This window comes from Mustela erminea, chromosome 1 (assembly GCF_009829155.1).
Source record: "Mustela erminea isolate mMusErm1 chromosome 1, mMusErm1.Pri, whole genome shotgun sequence".
NCBI classification, from domain to species: Eukaryota; Metazoa; Chordata; class Mammalia; order Carnivora; family Mustelidae; genus Mustela; species Mustela erminea.
In genome coordinates this window covers 77,394,977-77,413,101 of record NC_045614.1, presented here as the reverse complement: position 1 = coordinate 77,413,101, position 18,125 = coordinate 77,394,977, and the positions used below count along the sequence as shown (strand labels likewise).

At 40.6% G+C, this 18,125-nt stretch overlaps 1 protein-coding gene across 6 annotated transcripts in view; it reads right to left on the bottom strand.

Annotated features, from left to right (window-relative positions):
- Positions 1-3,809: 3,809 nt before the first annotated feature.
- Positions 3,810-18,125, bottom strand: part of NEK10 (NIMA related kinase 10) — a 239,980-nt gene continuing 225,664 nt past the window's right edge. For all 6 annotated transcript variants that reach the window (XM_032324693.1, XM_032324792.1, XM_032324858.1 and 3 more), the window contains 4 exons: positions 17,034-17,142; positions 14,845-14,897; positions 14,700-14,755; positions 3,810-9,891 (listed from right to left, as the gene is read on the bottom strand). In XM_032324693.1, the coding sequence (XP_032180584.1) occupies positions 9,843-9,891; positions 14,700-14,755; positions 14,845-14,897; positions 17,034-17,142 (267 nt within the window). In that variant the 3' untranslated portion in view covers positions 3,810-9,842. The remainder of the gene's footprint in view (positions 9,892-14,699; positions 14,756-14,844; positions 14,898-17,033; positions 17,143-18,125) is intronic.

The window sequence follows — 18,125 nt, the reverse complement described above, 5'->3', positions numbered from 1 at the left end:
GGCATTGTCTAGGCAAGCAGACTGTGAAGGACCAAGTACTTCACTACCACTTTCTGCCTTTCGGCACTGCTGACTTTGGAATACCCTTTCCAAACTGGAGCATCCGTTACCAAAATGCAAAGGACACTGCTGCTAGGACCTGACCAGGCAAAAGACAAGAGAAACAAAGCAGGACATGAGACCTTTGGAGACTGTCTTAACAATTTTTTTTTTTCCAATGAAAATAGTGTGACTGAACAGAGATGCTGATAAGCATTTCAATGGAACAGTCACTTATGTAATTCACGCTGAAAGGTTCGTGTTTGTCCTAAGAATTCATTTTTTGGAAAGGCAAAAGATATGATCATCTAAAGGGTTCACAGTGGGATTAATAAACAGAACTCAAATGCATTTTAAAAATAAATTAGCAGACACCAAGATGCTCTTTACTTGGGTTAAGGTTATTTGAAAAAAATCTCAAAGGAAAACTGGTGAAGGACAAATGAGAAAACCATTCCATACCTCTTAGAGACCAAAATGAGAGCCAGGTAGCCTTTCCTTCTAGATGGCAGGGAATCTTCCCTTTAGCTAAGTTAAGTCTCTGTGTGGTGAATAGCGGCAGAGGAATACCACTTGCCCCCCATCGAACGGTTCTCTCGACTTCCTGAGACTTAATTTGATCTAAAGTATAACAATAGAAGCACAGGGGGCAAGGGCAGAGGGAGCAGCTGACTCCCTAGAGATGGAAAAGAAGGCCTCCAAGCCGTTTTAGGAGGCCAGGGGAGGGACGTCACTGTGCCTAGTTTCATTCCTGCTTAAAGGGGACTCTAAACCAGGACCACGGTGACATATCTTTGGCACATGTACCATTAAGGGATTATTAATCCACATTCCTTATCCCAGAAATTTTAAGTGAATTTTAATTTGGCCATTTATATTTTGCCAGTGCCTTGCGTGGTCTTCCCTAGAAGCATAACCTGTGGTATGGGATGGATTCGTCCGGAAGCGCTGCCAGGAAAACTGACGAGTGGGGAAGAAGGGCAGGGATCGGAAGGAGCCAGGTGAGGATGCGTGGCGGCTGGAACCCCCTCGGTTCCACGGAGGGTGACTGACTCAGGTCTCCGAGGGAGCTGTGAAACAGTGATGGGCGTACCTCAGAGCTGTCTCGGTCAGGGGCGAGGGTGCTGGAGGGTTCCTTCTCCTCAACTTCTCTGTAAGGGGTTAAGGGCTGCTCTGGAGAGTGAAGTTTCCAGGTCTACCCAGTGCCAGCCGACAAAACCGGTTTCTGCAACCCGAGGACAGTTCTCACCAGAGAGACCCAGATGCAGGCTGTGGGGAGAGAAAATGCACAGGAGGCCACGGCCACAGAAACAGCGCAGGAGCTGCAGAGCTGGGCGCATACAGGCTGATTCTGCCCGAGTCAGTCTGATTCTACCTCTACCCGGATATGGAATTCTTACACCGAGCCTGGGTTCAATAAGCTTAGAAAGTGGAATCCACTAATGTCTACCTTCTACAGATGAGGAAGCTAAGCCCTAGGGAGGTTGGGTCCTTGCTCTGCAGTCATCCAAACAGAAAATTCTGGAGCTAGCATTCAGACCCAAGTCTGCGTGAGCCGAAGGCCCAGATCCTTAATTGTGTTTACCTCTTGCTTCCTGTGCAAATAAATTTAGGGAATTTTAGACTTTGATTTGTTTCTTGATCCTTGAACAATTCACAATATGTGTACCTAGATCCTTATTATGAAAATTATAATTGCTTTCCTGGGTTATAGAAACAATCTTTTTGCATGTACCAAAGATGGTTAAAACATCTGTGGGAACATTGCATGGCTCAAGAGATAAAACCAGTACATGAGCAAAATTAATTCATGCCATTTTAGTCCTCATATAGTATGGCAGCAAACTGAATCTGCATGATAGGGACAACTTTATATAAAGCTCGTATAAAGAGCAAAATGAATATGAAATTATGGCTCAATCTTGAGAAGAGGGACAGAATCTTTATATTTGGATGCCATTTTCCTTTACTCATGGCTTATGATACATATTTTTCTTTTGATGTATTTTTTTAAATTATGGTTTGTAACTATATCAAGCTATACTCTACAATTCCCTATTTAATTCCTGTTCTTTGCCATACAGACAGAACACTGAGAATAATCGATTTGTTCCCATTTGATAAAGAACTAAAAGAAAAAAGCAGATTACCCCGCACAGAGTTTAAAGGATGTGATTCTCCCAAAAGCTTCTCTGGCTTCTAGAAAAACAATTTCCATTCCCGCTTCTCATGCCAGTGACCGAGGTCTTTGGGTCTGTTGGTTGGGTTAGACTTGGTTTTCAAACAGCCTGCTGGAGACATCTGAGTCCTGGAATGGGGACTGGAAATACTCTAGAATTCAGGTCCTGTGGTCTGTCGTCATTTTCCTGAGATTACACAATTCTTCCTTCTCCAGGTATGTTGATACTGTGATATTTCATATTTTGTGCCCCAGTTTCTAAGATCTCCTGATTCTTATGCTCTTTAATATTACATTTGTGGCAGACATACCCTAAGGCGACCGCCAGTGACCCATTTCCTTGTATAAGGCCCTCCCTTTGAGTACAGGCTGCACCTGTGACTTGTTTATAACAACGAGAATGTAATGAAGGCGACAGGATGTCACTCACCTGATTTGGTTGTGTTATAAAACTCTCTTCCTCGGGTGCCTGGGTGGCTCAGTGGGTTAAGCCTCTGCCTTCAGCTCAGGTCATGATCCCAGGGTCCTGGGATCGAGCCCCGCATCAGGCTCTCTGCTCAGCGGGGAGCCTGTTTCCCTTCCTCTCTCTCTGCCTGCCTCTCTGCCTCCTTGTGATCTCTGTCTGTCAAATAAATAAATAATTTCTTAAAAAAAAAAAAAAATAAGACTCCCTTCCTCGACAATGAGGAGGGAAAGAGATCAACTCTCCTGTGGGTCTTGAAGAAGCAAGCTGCCTTGATGTGAACTGTCTATGGGCAGGGCCATATGGTAAGGGATTACAGGTGGCATCTAGTTGCTGAGGACTGCAGCCCTACAAACATGGAACTGAAGATCACATGATCTTAGAAGAGGATCCCAAGCCTCGGATGAGACCCCAGCCTCCCTCTCATCCTTTGATTCCAGGCTATGAGAGGACCCTGTTAAAACATGCTCAAACTTCTGACCTACAGAAATTTTGAGATAAAAGAATTTGCGTCATTTCTAACTGCTAAGCTTATAGCAATTTGTTACACAGGGATAAAGACCTGATCTACCTTATCATGTTCATGCACAATTTAATTATGATATCTGCTTTGTTTGGCCAATGGGAATTGGGAAAACCTGATGCAAGTAGAAGCTTGACAGGGGAGTCCTGGATTTCTGCACTGGCCCTTGCTGCCACCACAAAAGACATTTGGGCTAGGTTGTCAGAAGGGTGTAAGAGACATGTGGGGGAAAACTGACCTGTCCCATCTGGGGCCATCTAGACCATCCAGAACCAGGCAACTGTCAACTGACCAGACACACATGAAGAAGCCCAGCTCAGATCAACAGAACACGCAGCTGACCTACAGACTCTTGAGAAATAATAAATGCTTGTCCTTTTAAGTCACTAAGTTTGGAAATACATGTTATGCAACATTGGTGGCGGTAGAGAGTTGCCACCAATTAAAGCTGTGGGACATATTTGAACATAAACATAAATGATCACCTTTTGGGAGATGATTTTTTTTTTAATTGAAACACTCATAAGCATAAAGGAGAGATTGAGAGAGTTGGTCAGAGAAAACCGATGACCATTTGCTATAAACTCTTGACAAAAGAGAGATTCTTTTCCAATAAGATTGAAAATACATGTTTAATTTTCTTTAGCAATTTACAGAGCATATTTAAGCAATAGCAAAAATAAAGGCCACTTGGATCTTTCTTATAAATCTTTCATAGAGGCATTGCCTTTTTCTTCTCTTCCGGGGCCTCAGAATTTGTCACCTTGGAGCCTCAGTGTGCTCCCAGCAGCAGCATTTTGGAGATCTGGGAGGACAGAAGAAGCCCATCATCCCTCTGCCTTCCATATTGCGCACCGTCCCCAAACTCCACACATTCCCTCTAATGACACAGCGTCCCCAACAGGAAGCCTTGTAGCTGTGCACTTCCTCCTCTTGGAGGAACTGGCAGCTGGGGCATGTGACAGACAGGAGAGAGGCCTGCAGATGGGACTAGAACAGAAAAGGGTATGCTCCTGCAAGTTAAGGGAGAAAAAGCAAATTGAAGATAGTTTCCCATTCTGTGGGTGCAGTGGGGCTGTGGCTGCCCAGAACACGGAAGCTCTGGGTCACATAAGATGGGGAACTCTACTCCCCCCCCCCCCAGAGGATATTTTTCTGTTCTTTTTGATCTTCCCAAACTCACCACTGGGAACAACAGAATACAGGAAGCATCCTAATTCAGTTTTGATCCACTAAATTTCAGTACACAAAATGCACTTGAAAGATTTTCCTTTGAAGTGATTTTTGTTTCCCATTTTGGAAGAGCAAAATGATGGCATCTTTCCATAGCTTGATTATCAATTGGTTTACTCACAAACAACTGAAATACGTGCAAATGCTGCTTTTCAAATCTAGCCAAGTGTAAATGTATTCAGATCTGCCCGCATTTATCTATTTAAAGCCCACATATATCTCTTGCAAAATTTGTTTTGCTAGAAAAACAGGCCCGAGGCCATGGATAAAAGATGGGGAAGCAAACATATTGTCAGCAGTGGAAACACGTTCACTGAATGGCAGACACAACGGTGTCCTTGAGAGGAGTCTAAAGTCTTTGGAATGCTTCACAGGGACCCGGTCCTAACAATTGGACCAACACATTACCAGGGCGCCTTAGGGGCCCACCAGCTACTCGTCTGGGTGTTCAACTCCTCGGTGGAACCCAGTCCCTCAGTAACTGCACGTCGGGAAAAGACCCAACCCGCTGCTTCCAGAAGAACCCAGGGGCAGGAATCGTTCAAGCATCAGGAACTGCCAAGCCCCGTGCCAATCACCGGCCACCCTGGGACTGGCCTGCTGGGAGGTGCCGGGCTCTGGGACACCACTCGCCTCCTGCTTGCCCTGTGACTTCTCAGTTTCTGTTTGCCGGCTGTCGTACCTCCTAGAAAGAGTCATCTTTTATCTCTAACATTCGGCTCCCTCGATGTCACGCGGGGTTCATAGAAATACGTCCTGCATTCCTTCTTGCTCCCTAAGCCAGCTCCATTTCCTTCCAAACTCGCTGAAGTATGAGGTGAACATACTTGTATGACGGGCAAGGAAAATGAAATTTTAATAGCCATTCATAAGCATTCTATTCCTTTCCAGAATTCTGACTCAAATGGTGCTTGAAATGTAAAACTAAATCATGGGTTAAGGATATGTAGGGGTTTATAAGTGGCCTCTGCAGTCTGACTTGTGGGTGCTGAGGCCTTCAGCTGCTGTTCCTCTGGGCTCGTTAGGTTAGTTCAAAACCTCTCTCTGCTGGTTTTATGCGACTGGTTCATCACATGTTTGCAAAACCTTCAGCTAATTTTTCACTTGTGAGCTCATCACATCAATTCCAAGCATCTACTCACCCTTGCTGATTACCTGTCGAAGTGACACTGGTTTTCTAGAAACAACAGAATTTCTATCTTTGTTCAGAGGAAACAAAGGTAAGCTACTTCCAAATGACAGCCTTTACACAGTCCCGTATTTCCTATAGCGAAAGCACTTCTGTTACCTCTAAGTACAGGTCCTGGGTACAGTGCAAAGCTTCATGGCACAAAATGGGGGGGAAAAAGGCAGCTTGCTACAGTTTGAGAAATAATATTCAGTCTTCTGTTGAGAATAGAGTTCACTTTTATGATCAAATCAATAAACTTTTAAAGATGTTAAAAACTGGTTCATTACTGCATGTATGTATTAAAAAAAAAAAAAAATCTAACCCAGCTCACAGACCAAGAAAGCTGCCAGGCTTCTAGGGTGTGTGATGTTCATTTTTAAAATAACTGTTGTTTATGGACCCAGAAGACATGTAAATTTGCAATATCCATCAGTCACTCCGTCAGAATCATAAAATCCTCCCTATCCCTCTTGCAAATCTCAAAGTAACATCACAGCAGGAATGTAATCAACCATAATAGTTCTATTTACAATATGCAATTTAACCGCAATGACACACATAAGAATTTCTTTCTTTATCACAAAAGTTGTTTCCCTGAGACATTCGTGTCTTCCTATGAACATGAAAAATGGCATCCAAGGGTAAGCATACTGTTAGCAGCACATTGCAATGGAAAAGATACTCTATCCGAAATTCTGTCCATTTCCATCAAAGGACACAATCTGGAATATCTAAAGGTACATAAAATATACTTATTATCACACTTAGTTGTTGAACATGAAGAATTTCACGTTTAGATGGAATTTCACCCCAAGAGTCAAGGTCACCAGAGGGAAGCACTGAGCTTCCCTTGCTCACAAGCCCTTCATAGCTGTATCTCCCGGATGCCGAGAAGCTGCAGCCTGGTTGGTCTCCGTCGCCTCTCCAGCAGATTTCTGTGTTCATGAATACACACCATAGGAAAAGTAAAAAGGCTAGCAATAAAAGTAGCTTACAAAGGAGTTTTTCCTGCCTTCAAACAGAAGCTGAAGCCATTTCTACAGGAATCCAGCATATTTGCTGTACGTGGCTCCTCACCAGTCCAACAAAAGAAAAAGAGACAATAATAAAAATAATCTGCAGTTCAGCCAATCAAATAGAGGGATGCGGATATGATGCCTATTAATACTGATACAACTGGACTAAGCAACGTTCTTGCCTTCCCACATCTTAAATATGAATGGCAAGTAACTGATGATATTGTTGGAGTTGCATGCAATCAACCAGTCTTGTATCTGTTGCTGATCCTCAAAATTCTTAGTATTTACTAGTCATAGATGGTACCTCTAAGAAGACCCTACCTCCTGATCACTTCCATCATTTGGGTAGAATGCATAACAGTGTTTCTTAATTAGGTTCTGCTCTCGAATGCCCAGAGTGTGCACACCACCCAGCACCATAAAAGTGTCCACATTAAACTCCAGGAGCATTTCTCCAGCAAGGTCCTGAAATTCACCCAGGAGCACTGGGTATCCAGGTTACTGTTCCCTGGAGACCTCCAGTGAAATATCTCACATCTGGAAGAATACAAGGTTAACAACTGGCAAACACACATGCCTGCGGCAGTGACTTCCCTGCAAATGGAACATTTTGCTTTTAAAAAGCAAATTAAGTTTTCAAGTACACATATTCAGACAGAGTTGGTAGATCAAAACATCATTAACTGAAGCATTTGTGTATCCAAAGTGATCTGAAAAGTCTGATTCATATTCTGCCCCATACCGATATCCAGTGACTGAGAATGAGATGAAGTCATAGGGATATCATTGCACAACAAATAATTAACAATTATATAAGAGAAAGAGAAAAAATGTAAAGGCAATCAAGCAAAGATTATGAGGACTATTACACTCAGCTAACAACTTCTTTGCACTAGAGGGCAGTTTGGAGAGTGAACACAAGACGGTCACTCTCGTTCTCATGTGGGGCAGGGGGCTTCTTATCGGGAAATCAGAAAGTGAGGGCTTTTGAAAGGGCAGCACCGCTATTGGGATGAGACTCTGTGCACGAGACAGATCCCTTACCAGTGCCCAACTGTCTCTTAGAGGCCTGCTCTTGAGCTGGGAGAACATGAATCCAGCGACTGAGAGTCTATGAAGGGAATCAAACAGAACACATTCTTGGCACAAGAATGCATCTGTCAGCATAGAGTTGACAGACCTAAAGCTGCTGACATCCATTTGTTTATCTTTGTTAATTCATACTGATTTCTAGCACAATAAATGCCACGTCTATAGTCTAAAAGAAATAGTTTGATGGAAACATTTTGTTCCCTTTCTGGTCAACTCTATGCATTCAAAAACACCTTCAAATAAGTCATCTCTCTCTCTCTCTCTCTCTCTCTCTTTTTTAACCAAGGTGCAACCTCTGAATAGTATTCTTTTCTAAACATTGTTGACAATATATTATCATTTGAGAAAGAACTTTATTGTTCAAACTTTCATCCCAACAGCTTGGTTTATTTCTAGGTATTGGCTTCTATCACAATTAAAATTTACGCCCTTGTAGGCCTCTGCCTCTTAAACAACAAGGAAATGTGCCCATTCCATACACGAAAAGATATAAAAAATAATAGTGCAAGTTCAAATTCAGTTGGGCTAGGAATAAAATTTTACCTGGGTAAATCAACAAAATCATAGCATTTTGATTTTACATATAAATTTCACATATGAATGGAATTGATTTGAAAGCTGAAAATGACATTTTTCATTACTCTAATTGCATCTGTTATTTTAAATTACAGTATATTTATAATCATTAATTTGGCTTAAAGACAAAGATTCATTGGCAATTTTCAAAGGCATTCGTTAAAGGAAATTTGGATAGCCTTTAAGTGTTGAACAAATAAATTGTAAAAGTAGCATGGGTTCACATTAAGAGATTTTCTATACTATACAAAAGGCTATTATGTTTCAGGCACTGTAAATATATGAACTAAATCCTGTTCAGTCATGCTAAAAATATATCAATGTAAATAAAGATACCAGAACTAAGTGAGAAGTAAATTAAAAGCATAATTTCAGCTTTCAGATTACTAATTATATAGAATTAAAATGTTCTTTAAGCAGTTAGAAGTGCAGTCTGGCTTGGCAATAAGGGCATTTCTGGATATTACACCAGTTATAAACCAGTTGAAGAGATGTCAGCCCAATAAGAATCTAAAAAATTTCCATCACAAAGTCTCTAGGAATGGAACACTATCTGGCATTCTGATTTCTAGTTTTTTTAGGAATGTCTCAATGAATAAAGAAGGGACTTACATTTAATTATATAACTTGTTTTCATTTTAAATCCCCAAACAATAAAACATAGGTGATTTTAGTGAGAAGGGACTTAGAATAAGGAATATTGCATTGCTTTCATAGATTCTATGAACTCTTCAAAGTGCTCTAAAAACACTATAAGTTTGATTAGCAGCAAAGCATTCGCCTAATCAAAACCTCTCCTCCCTCCCCCCATAAAGATGTATATATATATATACACACACTGTACAGCAATATATCCTATTAGTCTAACTTACATCCGACAATTTGACAGTTATTCCCAGAGGCTGTGCAAAGGTTATAAATACTGTCTACTGTCTTCAGACCACTAGCACCCACTGGTGAAGAGAGAACCAATCCTTTCCTTAAAACAACAACAACAACAAAATTCAATCACCTATTTTAAATTTCTTTTAAAATAAAGGAAAAAATTGGGGAATACAATGAATTTCCCAATATATTATTACTCTGGGGCCTGTAAATTTCTCTTTCTAAAACTATTTTTATATACACAGAAGGCTAGATGCCTTTAAACATAGTTTCTGCAATCCTAAATATAAAACGTTCTGTTGAAAAATATGACTTTATTTTTGTTGTTGTTGTTGTTGTTTCTTTTTAACTTGGAGGAAAGTTCTGTGAGGTGCAAGTTTTCTCCCCACAGATGAATTCTGCAGCATTTTCTCCCAGGAGCACACTGACAGCCCTGTCATTCTGTGTCTACCACATCCGGGGAGCAGAGCCTTCCCATGCTGCCATGGCCACAGAACCTAGCACAGGACCTCCAGAGAGAGGCCCTGGAGGGGCCAAGGCTTCCTGGTCTTGTCTTTTCCACACCCTTCCAGCATCTCCCAATCCTTGGGTGTCTGGTAGAGCTGAAGTCCAGAGCTTGAACTTCACTAGGAAAACGAAGTCCATTCAAAAATGCAGGGTTTTCATCTTTTGGTTGGGTGAGTCTTGGTCCCCCATGGATAGGAGTGATATCTAGAAGATTCACAAGTGGCAAGAGTTCACTATAGTCATATATATTTGACTTCACACATGCAACTTCAAAAGCAGTAGCTCGGGGATATATGTAAATAAATCCCAGGGAAGAAAAGATGATTCTAAACATAATAGGACAGGACATTTTTAGAAAGCCACATTTTGCTGAACTTTGGGGCTAACGGGGTCTTTCTCAAATTATAAACTCTGTTGGAAATGATAACCCTTTAGAGAAGAAAAATAAACACCCATTCGAAGTAGCTTATAGTTTTAAACATCTAATTTACATGTTATCAGTTAATTGGGGGGGGGAGCAATGCAAACTGTAGATTTCTTTTTCTCTTGCAAATTTTACTTCTCAAAACAGATTTCATTGTTAAAAATGTTAATGTGTACCCCTAAGTATATAAGGAGGATATGTCTGACGTCTGTTCACCCACAGGATTCAAACAGTTTTACTCTCACAAACAACAAGGATAAAATTAAGGCATGCTAGGCTGTCTCCTTCTGGTAAGGAAGCTAAATGTTTATAAATGTAAACTATAATTTAATCATACATCCCTGCAAAGATCGAGAATAGAGCATGCTTTGGGCTGGCCAAGTTTGTTTTGAGCTTATTTTATTGTCTTTATACTGCTTTCTTCCTCTCAACTCATTCTGTCTCCCTTTCCCGGAAGCCTGGAAATGAGGGATCCCCCACTTTGCTTAGGGCTCCTTGATGCTATTTTTGTTTCTGTTACTATTTTCCTTTTCCTAATGCAGCATTTTCTACCCAAGACAAGCTTCCTAAACAACAGTCCAAGTAGTCTCCCCATTATTTAAACAGTTGCAGTAACTGTCCCTGAAGAGAGCTAATGGATAATGGCTTTATCCTGAGGCTTTCGGTTTAATGATGGCGTCTCTCTATCCCTAACTACATATTCACTCTGGGACCTAAGCTAAAAATGTCCATGCCAACAGACACATGAAAAAGTGCTCCACATCACTTGGCATCAGGGAAATACAAATCAAAACCACAATGAGATACCACCTCACACCAGTCAGAATGGCTAAAATTAACAAGTCAGGAAATGACAGATGCTGGTGAAGATGCGGAGAAAGGGGAACCCTCCTACACTGTTGGTGGGAATGCAAGCTGGTGCAACCACTCTGGAAAACAGCACGGAGGTTCCTCAAAATGTTGAAAATAGAGTTACCCTACGACTCAGCAATTGCACTACTGGGTATTTACCCTAAAGATACAAACACAGTGGTCCAAAGGGGCACGTGCACCCGAATGTTTATAGCAGCAATGTCCACAATAGCCAAACTATGGAAAGAACCTAGATGTTCATCAACAGATGAATGGATCAAGAAGATGTGGTATATATACACAATGGAATACAATGCAGCCTTCAAAAGAAATGAAATTCTGCCATTTGCAATGACGTGGATGGAACTAGAGGGTATTACGCTTAGCGAAATAAGTCAATCAGAGAAAGACAACTATCATATGATCTCCCTGATATGAGGAAGTGGAGATGCAATGTGGGGGGCTTGGGTGGTAGGAGAAGAATAAATGAAACAAGATGGGATCTGGAGGGAGACAAACCATAATAGACTCTTAATGTCACAAAACAAACTGAGGGTTGCGGCGGGGAGGGGGCGAGGGAGAGGGATTGGGGTTATGGACATTGGGGAGGGTATGTGCTATGATGAGTGCTGTGAAATGTGTAAACCTGGCGATTCAAAGACCTGTACCCCTGGCCTAATAATACATTATATGTTTATAAAAAAATTTAAAAAGTTATGAAAAAAAATGTGTCATGTCTTGGGTTCATGCTTTAGCTCCTGTCTGGGTGTTTGGAAGATGCGTCTAAGTGTGAACTGACTGTCTGAAGTGGTAAACTTCAGTAACACAGAAATGATGAATGCAAGTCTCTGTGTGACCAACATCACCAATAATATTTTGCAATGATGATGACAATAACAATTAAGATGATGACAAAGAGAATGAGAACAGCAGCAGATCTGGGTAGATGCTGGTGACTAGTCGGGGAGTTCAGACCACGTGTCCCATTTCTAACCACAGCGCTAGGGCTGATTTCTGAACTTGTGTTGTGTGTGAAAGATTGCACAAATACTGGGGTAAACAAGGTTAGCAGATTTCTTACAGCGCATCTCAGACTCTGTGATATGGTAATGTGTGTCAACATCCTCTAAATTTGGAAAAGTGTACTTTCAGAGTTTTTCAAATCTATTTGATCACAAAATTTTATTTTTCAGGGAGCATCTATTAGCATCTTTGATAATACTGGCTATTCTATGGAACCTATTAGGGAAAATACATTCTTCTGATTCCAAATTTTTGTTCATGTCCAGTGAATTTAGCATCCTCTATCTTTTGACCATGGAAAAATCATCACTGACTACCTGATTTGGTTCATATTTGGAAATATGTGTATTTCTAGCTTGTGAACTTTTAGGTGCTTCTAAGTGGAGGCTGACTTATCTGTTGGTAATCAATTTGGAACACCAGTAAATGAGTACTTTAGGCACAACAAAGGGTTATTCTTACTAGTAAACTGTGAAGTCTTCCCTCTAGATATAGTCTATCATTGTTATAAGAGGATGAAAAGGGAATATCCTGGATATAAGAATGTTTTGTGAGTGATTCACTTTAATTTGGAGCATTTTAAGAAAATCTTATGTATGTCATATCCATGTATTTTTCTTGAACTTGATCATTAAAACCATGTTTCCATAGTCTATGCACAATTCTGAATATAACTGTAAATAACTTTTTTCTTCATTATTAGGCATCTGCTTATCTATTCCTTTGAATAAGAAAATTTGCAATGTCTTTTAATATAGGAGTACAGCTTTGGAGGTAAAAATAATGTTTGAATTTTTTAAAACTTAGGGGTAGAACTGAAAAGGGATAAAAATAAATTTAAAAATAAGACTAAAATTATGTTTTAAGGAAAAATAAGAGCTCTTGTAAAGCTTCCCTAAATTCTTACACACCTAGTTTTTCACTGATACTTAGTGTTGTTTCTGCAAAAATAAGAAGCCATTCAATGCTCAAGATCCTGAGTCTCTGAGAATATGCAGACAAACTATGACAAAAGTGACCTTTGCCCCCACCCCAAGCCAAAGGCACTTAAAATAATAAGGAGCTAAGAGTCGAGAACAAAGACAATCATTCTCTTCAAGGAAAGTTGGATGTATGCAGCCCAAGAATAGAAGATGAAGATTCCAAGTCTCTCCAGGGAACGTGAGAGGAGAGCAATTAGGAAGCCGGTGATTTCTATTAATAATATGCCTTTGGGAAATGAGAATTATTCATCGTTCGGTAGTATTTTGGAAATATATTATCAAGCCCAAAGAGCAAGCAGCTGAATAATCTTATGTGTGATTTATATAAACAACTTGTTAAAATAAGAGAAGTAAAAAAAAAAAAAAAAAAAAGTTGGAGACTGAACTAACCTCAAAAAAGAATCTAATTTCCATATAATAACCTAACAGGATGCTCTTGAGGCCTCTTACTCTTACCATGGCAAATACCTTTAGAGACAACTTCTGGAATTATTTCAATAGTGGTCACAAGATAGCTTCAGCAGTGGGAAGGAAGGCAGCTCCTTCAGGCATTAAAGGCCACTCTGAGAGAACAAACTGAAAGAACATGGAGCCACAGAGAGAGGGGATGTGGCTGCTTATGATCAGTTTGAGGACTCGGTTATGAGGGCCTCCTTGCAAGAGTCAAGAACAGCTCATGTGTAGATACTGTCAGTGCCCTGATCCCCTCATCCACAGCAAGCTGGCCTGCTTTCCAGCTGCCAGCGCCTGCATTTCTCTTCCTGAGTATCTCTCTGGCCTCTGGAATCTGTTCTGTTCACCCTTACAGAAGACCAGAAATACCAGGGAACTAACATTCTCTGGAGAAAGGCTGCAAACAACAACCAGTGGAAACGTAAGAACAAACACCCCAGGACAGAGGACAAACATCCCTCTGCCCTTGAGTGGGGTGGATACCTGAGGTACATGTTCTAGTACTGGCTCTCAGATTTCCCCAGTGAGACCTAGCCCCAGTCAGCCACAAGGGTTACTTGCTTGAAAATGAAACCTTCACTGAATTATTTCTTCACTCCCCTACCAGTGTTTCCAGAATTGCCTCCCAAGTAAACTAACTGCACTCAAATCTTTGTGGCCAACACTGTGCCCAACAGTAAAATGCAGGAATCAGAACTGGCCACAAGTGATAAAACACTATATTTTTAGAGCACAAATAGTTCTTATGTTAGAAGATAATACACAGTAAACTGAGGTTTCTTACTCAGGGTAAGCAAATGGCAACACATAACAAGTCCCTCTTCCAGAAGCATATCTTAAATTCACCAGAGGTGATTCTTTGTTTAGTTGCATTCCCCCCTGCATTCTATACAAATAATGGGTAGATTTCAGTGATGGAACTCCGAGTTTACAGCTCTACTAGAATGGAACAAATGCTTAATTTAAAAAACAAAAACAAAAACAAAAAACCTAGAAATGCTTTTCCATTTCATTATGTTTCTTATTTTTTTCTGGGAGTAAATTACCACTAAGCTATCACCCTTTCTTTGAAAAGAAACAGAAAAATAGCAGCTGCATCCATACAAAAGATGGGCAACATATATTCTACCCATGGTTGTATCGGTCTAAACCAAGATTTACAAAAGTATTTAAAATAAAAGTTGGAAAAAGAAATCTCTGGAATCCAGGATAATTATATCTAACATCCAATGATCTCAACTGAACTTTTACACTTAAAAGAAAACTCTAGATCTCACCTGTTAGATGTAAAGTTGTAATAACCACTTTCCTCTAGGACTTCTTCAATCACAGTCTGACGGTGAAAAAAAAAAAAAAATTCAGGTTAGTACTGAGTTAAAAGCAACAAAATAAAATTGTTCAAAGGCACTACAAAAACCTCACCTGCATCTGTTCATATGTTATTCCCTCTTCCAAGTCAGAGCTGGTACATAGACCTGAAATAGATAGGTTATGGGAAGTCTGACCTTCGGTTCACATTTTCTTAGTTGGACTTTGTTGACAATTACAACTCAACTGTAGTGAAAACAGGGTCAACTTAGTCCTGATGAAGAGGAGCACATTCCAAATTACCTTGCTTGGAATATTCAAACGCTTTGTTTCTCTTCCTTTATTTTTTAATTTTTTGTTGTTGTTGTTTCTCTTCCTTTAATAATGGCTCCTTTCGGGTAGCCATCACAAAATAATACACAAAGATTTTGGGGCATTTCTTGGGGTAGAATTGGGCAATTAAGTTAGAGAGGCATGTGTGAGCCCACCCATTTATGTGAACACAAAGGACACGTGAGGGTTATTCCCAACACAAATGACCCAAAGGGCAAGTTTTCTGATTTAAAAAACTCTCCTTAAGCTACAAGCAAAATCAGTTAATGTGTGCTAGAAAGAAAATGAATTCTTAGAGGGAGGCAGAAGTAGACAGGGAAAGACATGAAGACCTGGCCCTTTCCATGTCTGCCTAGAGGGAAATACAGCACACTTAGTGCTAGGAGGCAGTACTTTCTTTGCCAGTGTTTTTGTTTTTGTTTTTTTCTTTTTTAAGCAGACTCCCTGCTGAGCGGGGAGCCCACAGGGGTGGGGGTGGGGTTTAATCCCAGGACCCTGAGATCCTGACCAGAGCCGAACGCCTAACAAGTGACCCTGCTGGGTGTTCTAAGGATGATAGACTAGCACCTCACCCAACTGAGTGCCCCCCAAAGCAATGTTGGCTAGCTTCTACTGTGATCAATTAAAACCGGTGTGTGCAGGGAGGCCCCGGAACCCCCTCCACTTAGGAGAGACAAGAGGGAATGGATTGGGGAGTGGAGGGGAGGCAAGAGGCTGATGAGTCCTGGCAACTCCTCTTCAAAGCTGTGAGCCAAGGTGTTCCCCAATGTGCCTGCAGGCTCTGCTGGGCGAGCGTGGAGCCAGCCTGCTAGGACGGGACTTGCCTGCTCCACCCCAGGGGGCCCCTCCAGCTTCCCTGGACATCTGCCGAAGGTCTCTCAGGCCACTCCGAGATTTCCACCAGAGCTCCTGGTATCATCAGTATTTCTCCTGTAAGAAGTCTGGCCTACAAACTGACTGACCTGCCCTGGGGGTGTTTTTCAAAGCAAAAGACTTTAGCCAAGAGTTCATCTTGCTCTTGCGGGTTTCTCAGGGACTATTTTAAACAAAATTCGGCCTACAGGTTGGCTTTATCCCAGGAGTCCAAGACGTAGGGAAAGTTTGAGATTAATACATGAAATGACTTGCCTAAATTGAGGAGTGAGGTGATGGAGAGTCTCCCTTTAAACCACCATTTCTGTCTATGAGACTGAGTGATGTAACTATAGTTTGTAGGTATTTGAAAATTATTAAGGAAACTTGAAGCCTCAGAGTAGTTTGAAAACCTCTTCTGAGAGTTCAGTTATCATGAGAAGAGCTACATTATGCTGAGCCCCTGCTAATGGTCAAGTACCTTTTATATGTTCACACTGATTCTCATTATAACCCCATAGTGCAAGTACCACATTTACCTCCATTTTATAGGCAAGAAAACTGGGGTTCAAGAAGTCAAATAATTTGCCCAAGGTCAACTACTAAATGCTGGAGCTGAGATTCAAGTTTAGGCATCCAGGTTTTGAGAATCTGCACCTTTAATCCCCATGCTACATAGTCTCCCTATGTGAGATTAATGCAAAAAAGAAAATCAAATTAAATATGTGTGATGTAGCTCCTCCACGTAAGTTTCGAATGTTCTTCCTTTTGAATATTCAAAGTCTTCATTTCTGTTTTTTATCTCCCTGGATGCTTTTGGGCATTTGATTCCCCATCATCAGATAAGAAGAAATAAAAGGAAATACAATCCACTCAAACCGATTCTGCTGTTGTTTATGGCATTAATAAATGATCAAGGAAGCTGCCACAACAGGGCATGATAAACCTCGTAGGGAACTTCTGTACTCGTACTGTATATCTCTTCCAACTACTGCCATAGATAATCAAAATAAGCTCTATTTTTCTTTTAAATTGAAGATAATCTTTTAAGGATAGCTGTTGATCCAAACAATATATTTACTTATGAACGTCAGATTTCCTGTGGTGAAGACCATTACCTGTCTGGTCATCTGGGGACAAGCTGTTTCCACCCGATGGGCGATGTAATAAATGGTAATCTGCTGTGAAAAAGTTGGGCTCAATGGGTTCTGGAGATCCCTGGGATAACTGGAACAGAAAAGGCAAAGCCACATGTTATTCTACCGTCAGAAGTGAATGACAGGAGACCTCTTTCCCTATGTCTCGGCATGGAGAATTTAGTGCTGGTGGTTTTCGATCTCTTGTAAACAGAGAAAGGCACATTTTCCTTTCAAAAGAACTTCTAAATCAGAGGCAGGCAAATTACAGTGAAAGCAAGGTAGACAATTCCCTAGTCACATGAAAAAAAATAAAAACAACTCTGCACTTTATGGGTTTATGAGAGCAAGATAAAAATGGATAGAAAAATAATGGCATAGGCTTGGGACATCAAAATGTTCTTTGTATCAGGTGTATGAGAAATAAACTCAATTATTCAGCAGAATGATATGCTTATTAGCCCACATCATCACTGTTTCTTGTGTATCTCCTCTAAACAAAGCCTTCTTGATTGACTGAGGCAAACAAGTTTCTTAACACATTTTTCTAAATTACCATTGCTTAATTTTAATCTCCAAACATTAATCCCCAACACTCTAAAGGAGACAGTAATTCACTAAATGACAGACTTTATTAAAGTTCCAATTGTTTGATGGTCTCCCACAAAGCTGAATTTTTAAAGTGGAATTTTAGGCTATAAACATTTTACAAACTTCTTTTACCTTTAATTCCAACCAGCACTTGAGCTGATCAAGTTTTCATGCCTATGTTAATATAACATAATTTTAAAATGCCAATTCTTGCTAATAAACCAGAAATAAATGGCACAATTTAGACTATGCAACAGCAGTTACCTTTGATTCCCATATTCTGGTAATGAATTAGAATACGCCATGGTTCAATCACTTGAGAAAACTGGCAGTATTCATTAAGATACAATGTTTACTGTATGACTCTGTAATTCCACTCTTAGGTATACACACAAGACACATGAGGACCTCTGACCCAAAACTGAAGAAAACCCAAATGTCCACAGATGGAAAAATAGATAGATTGTGGTGTGTTTATACACT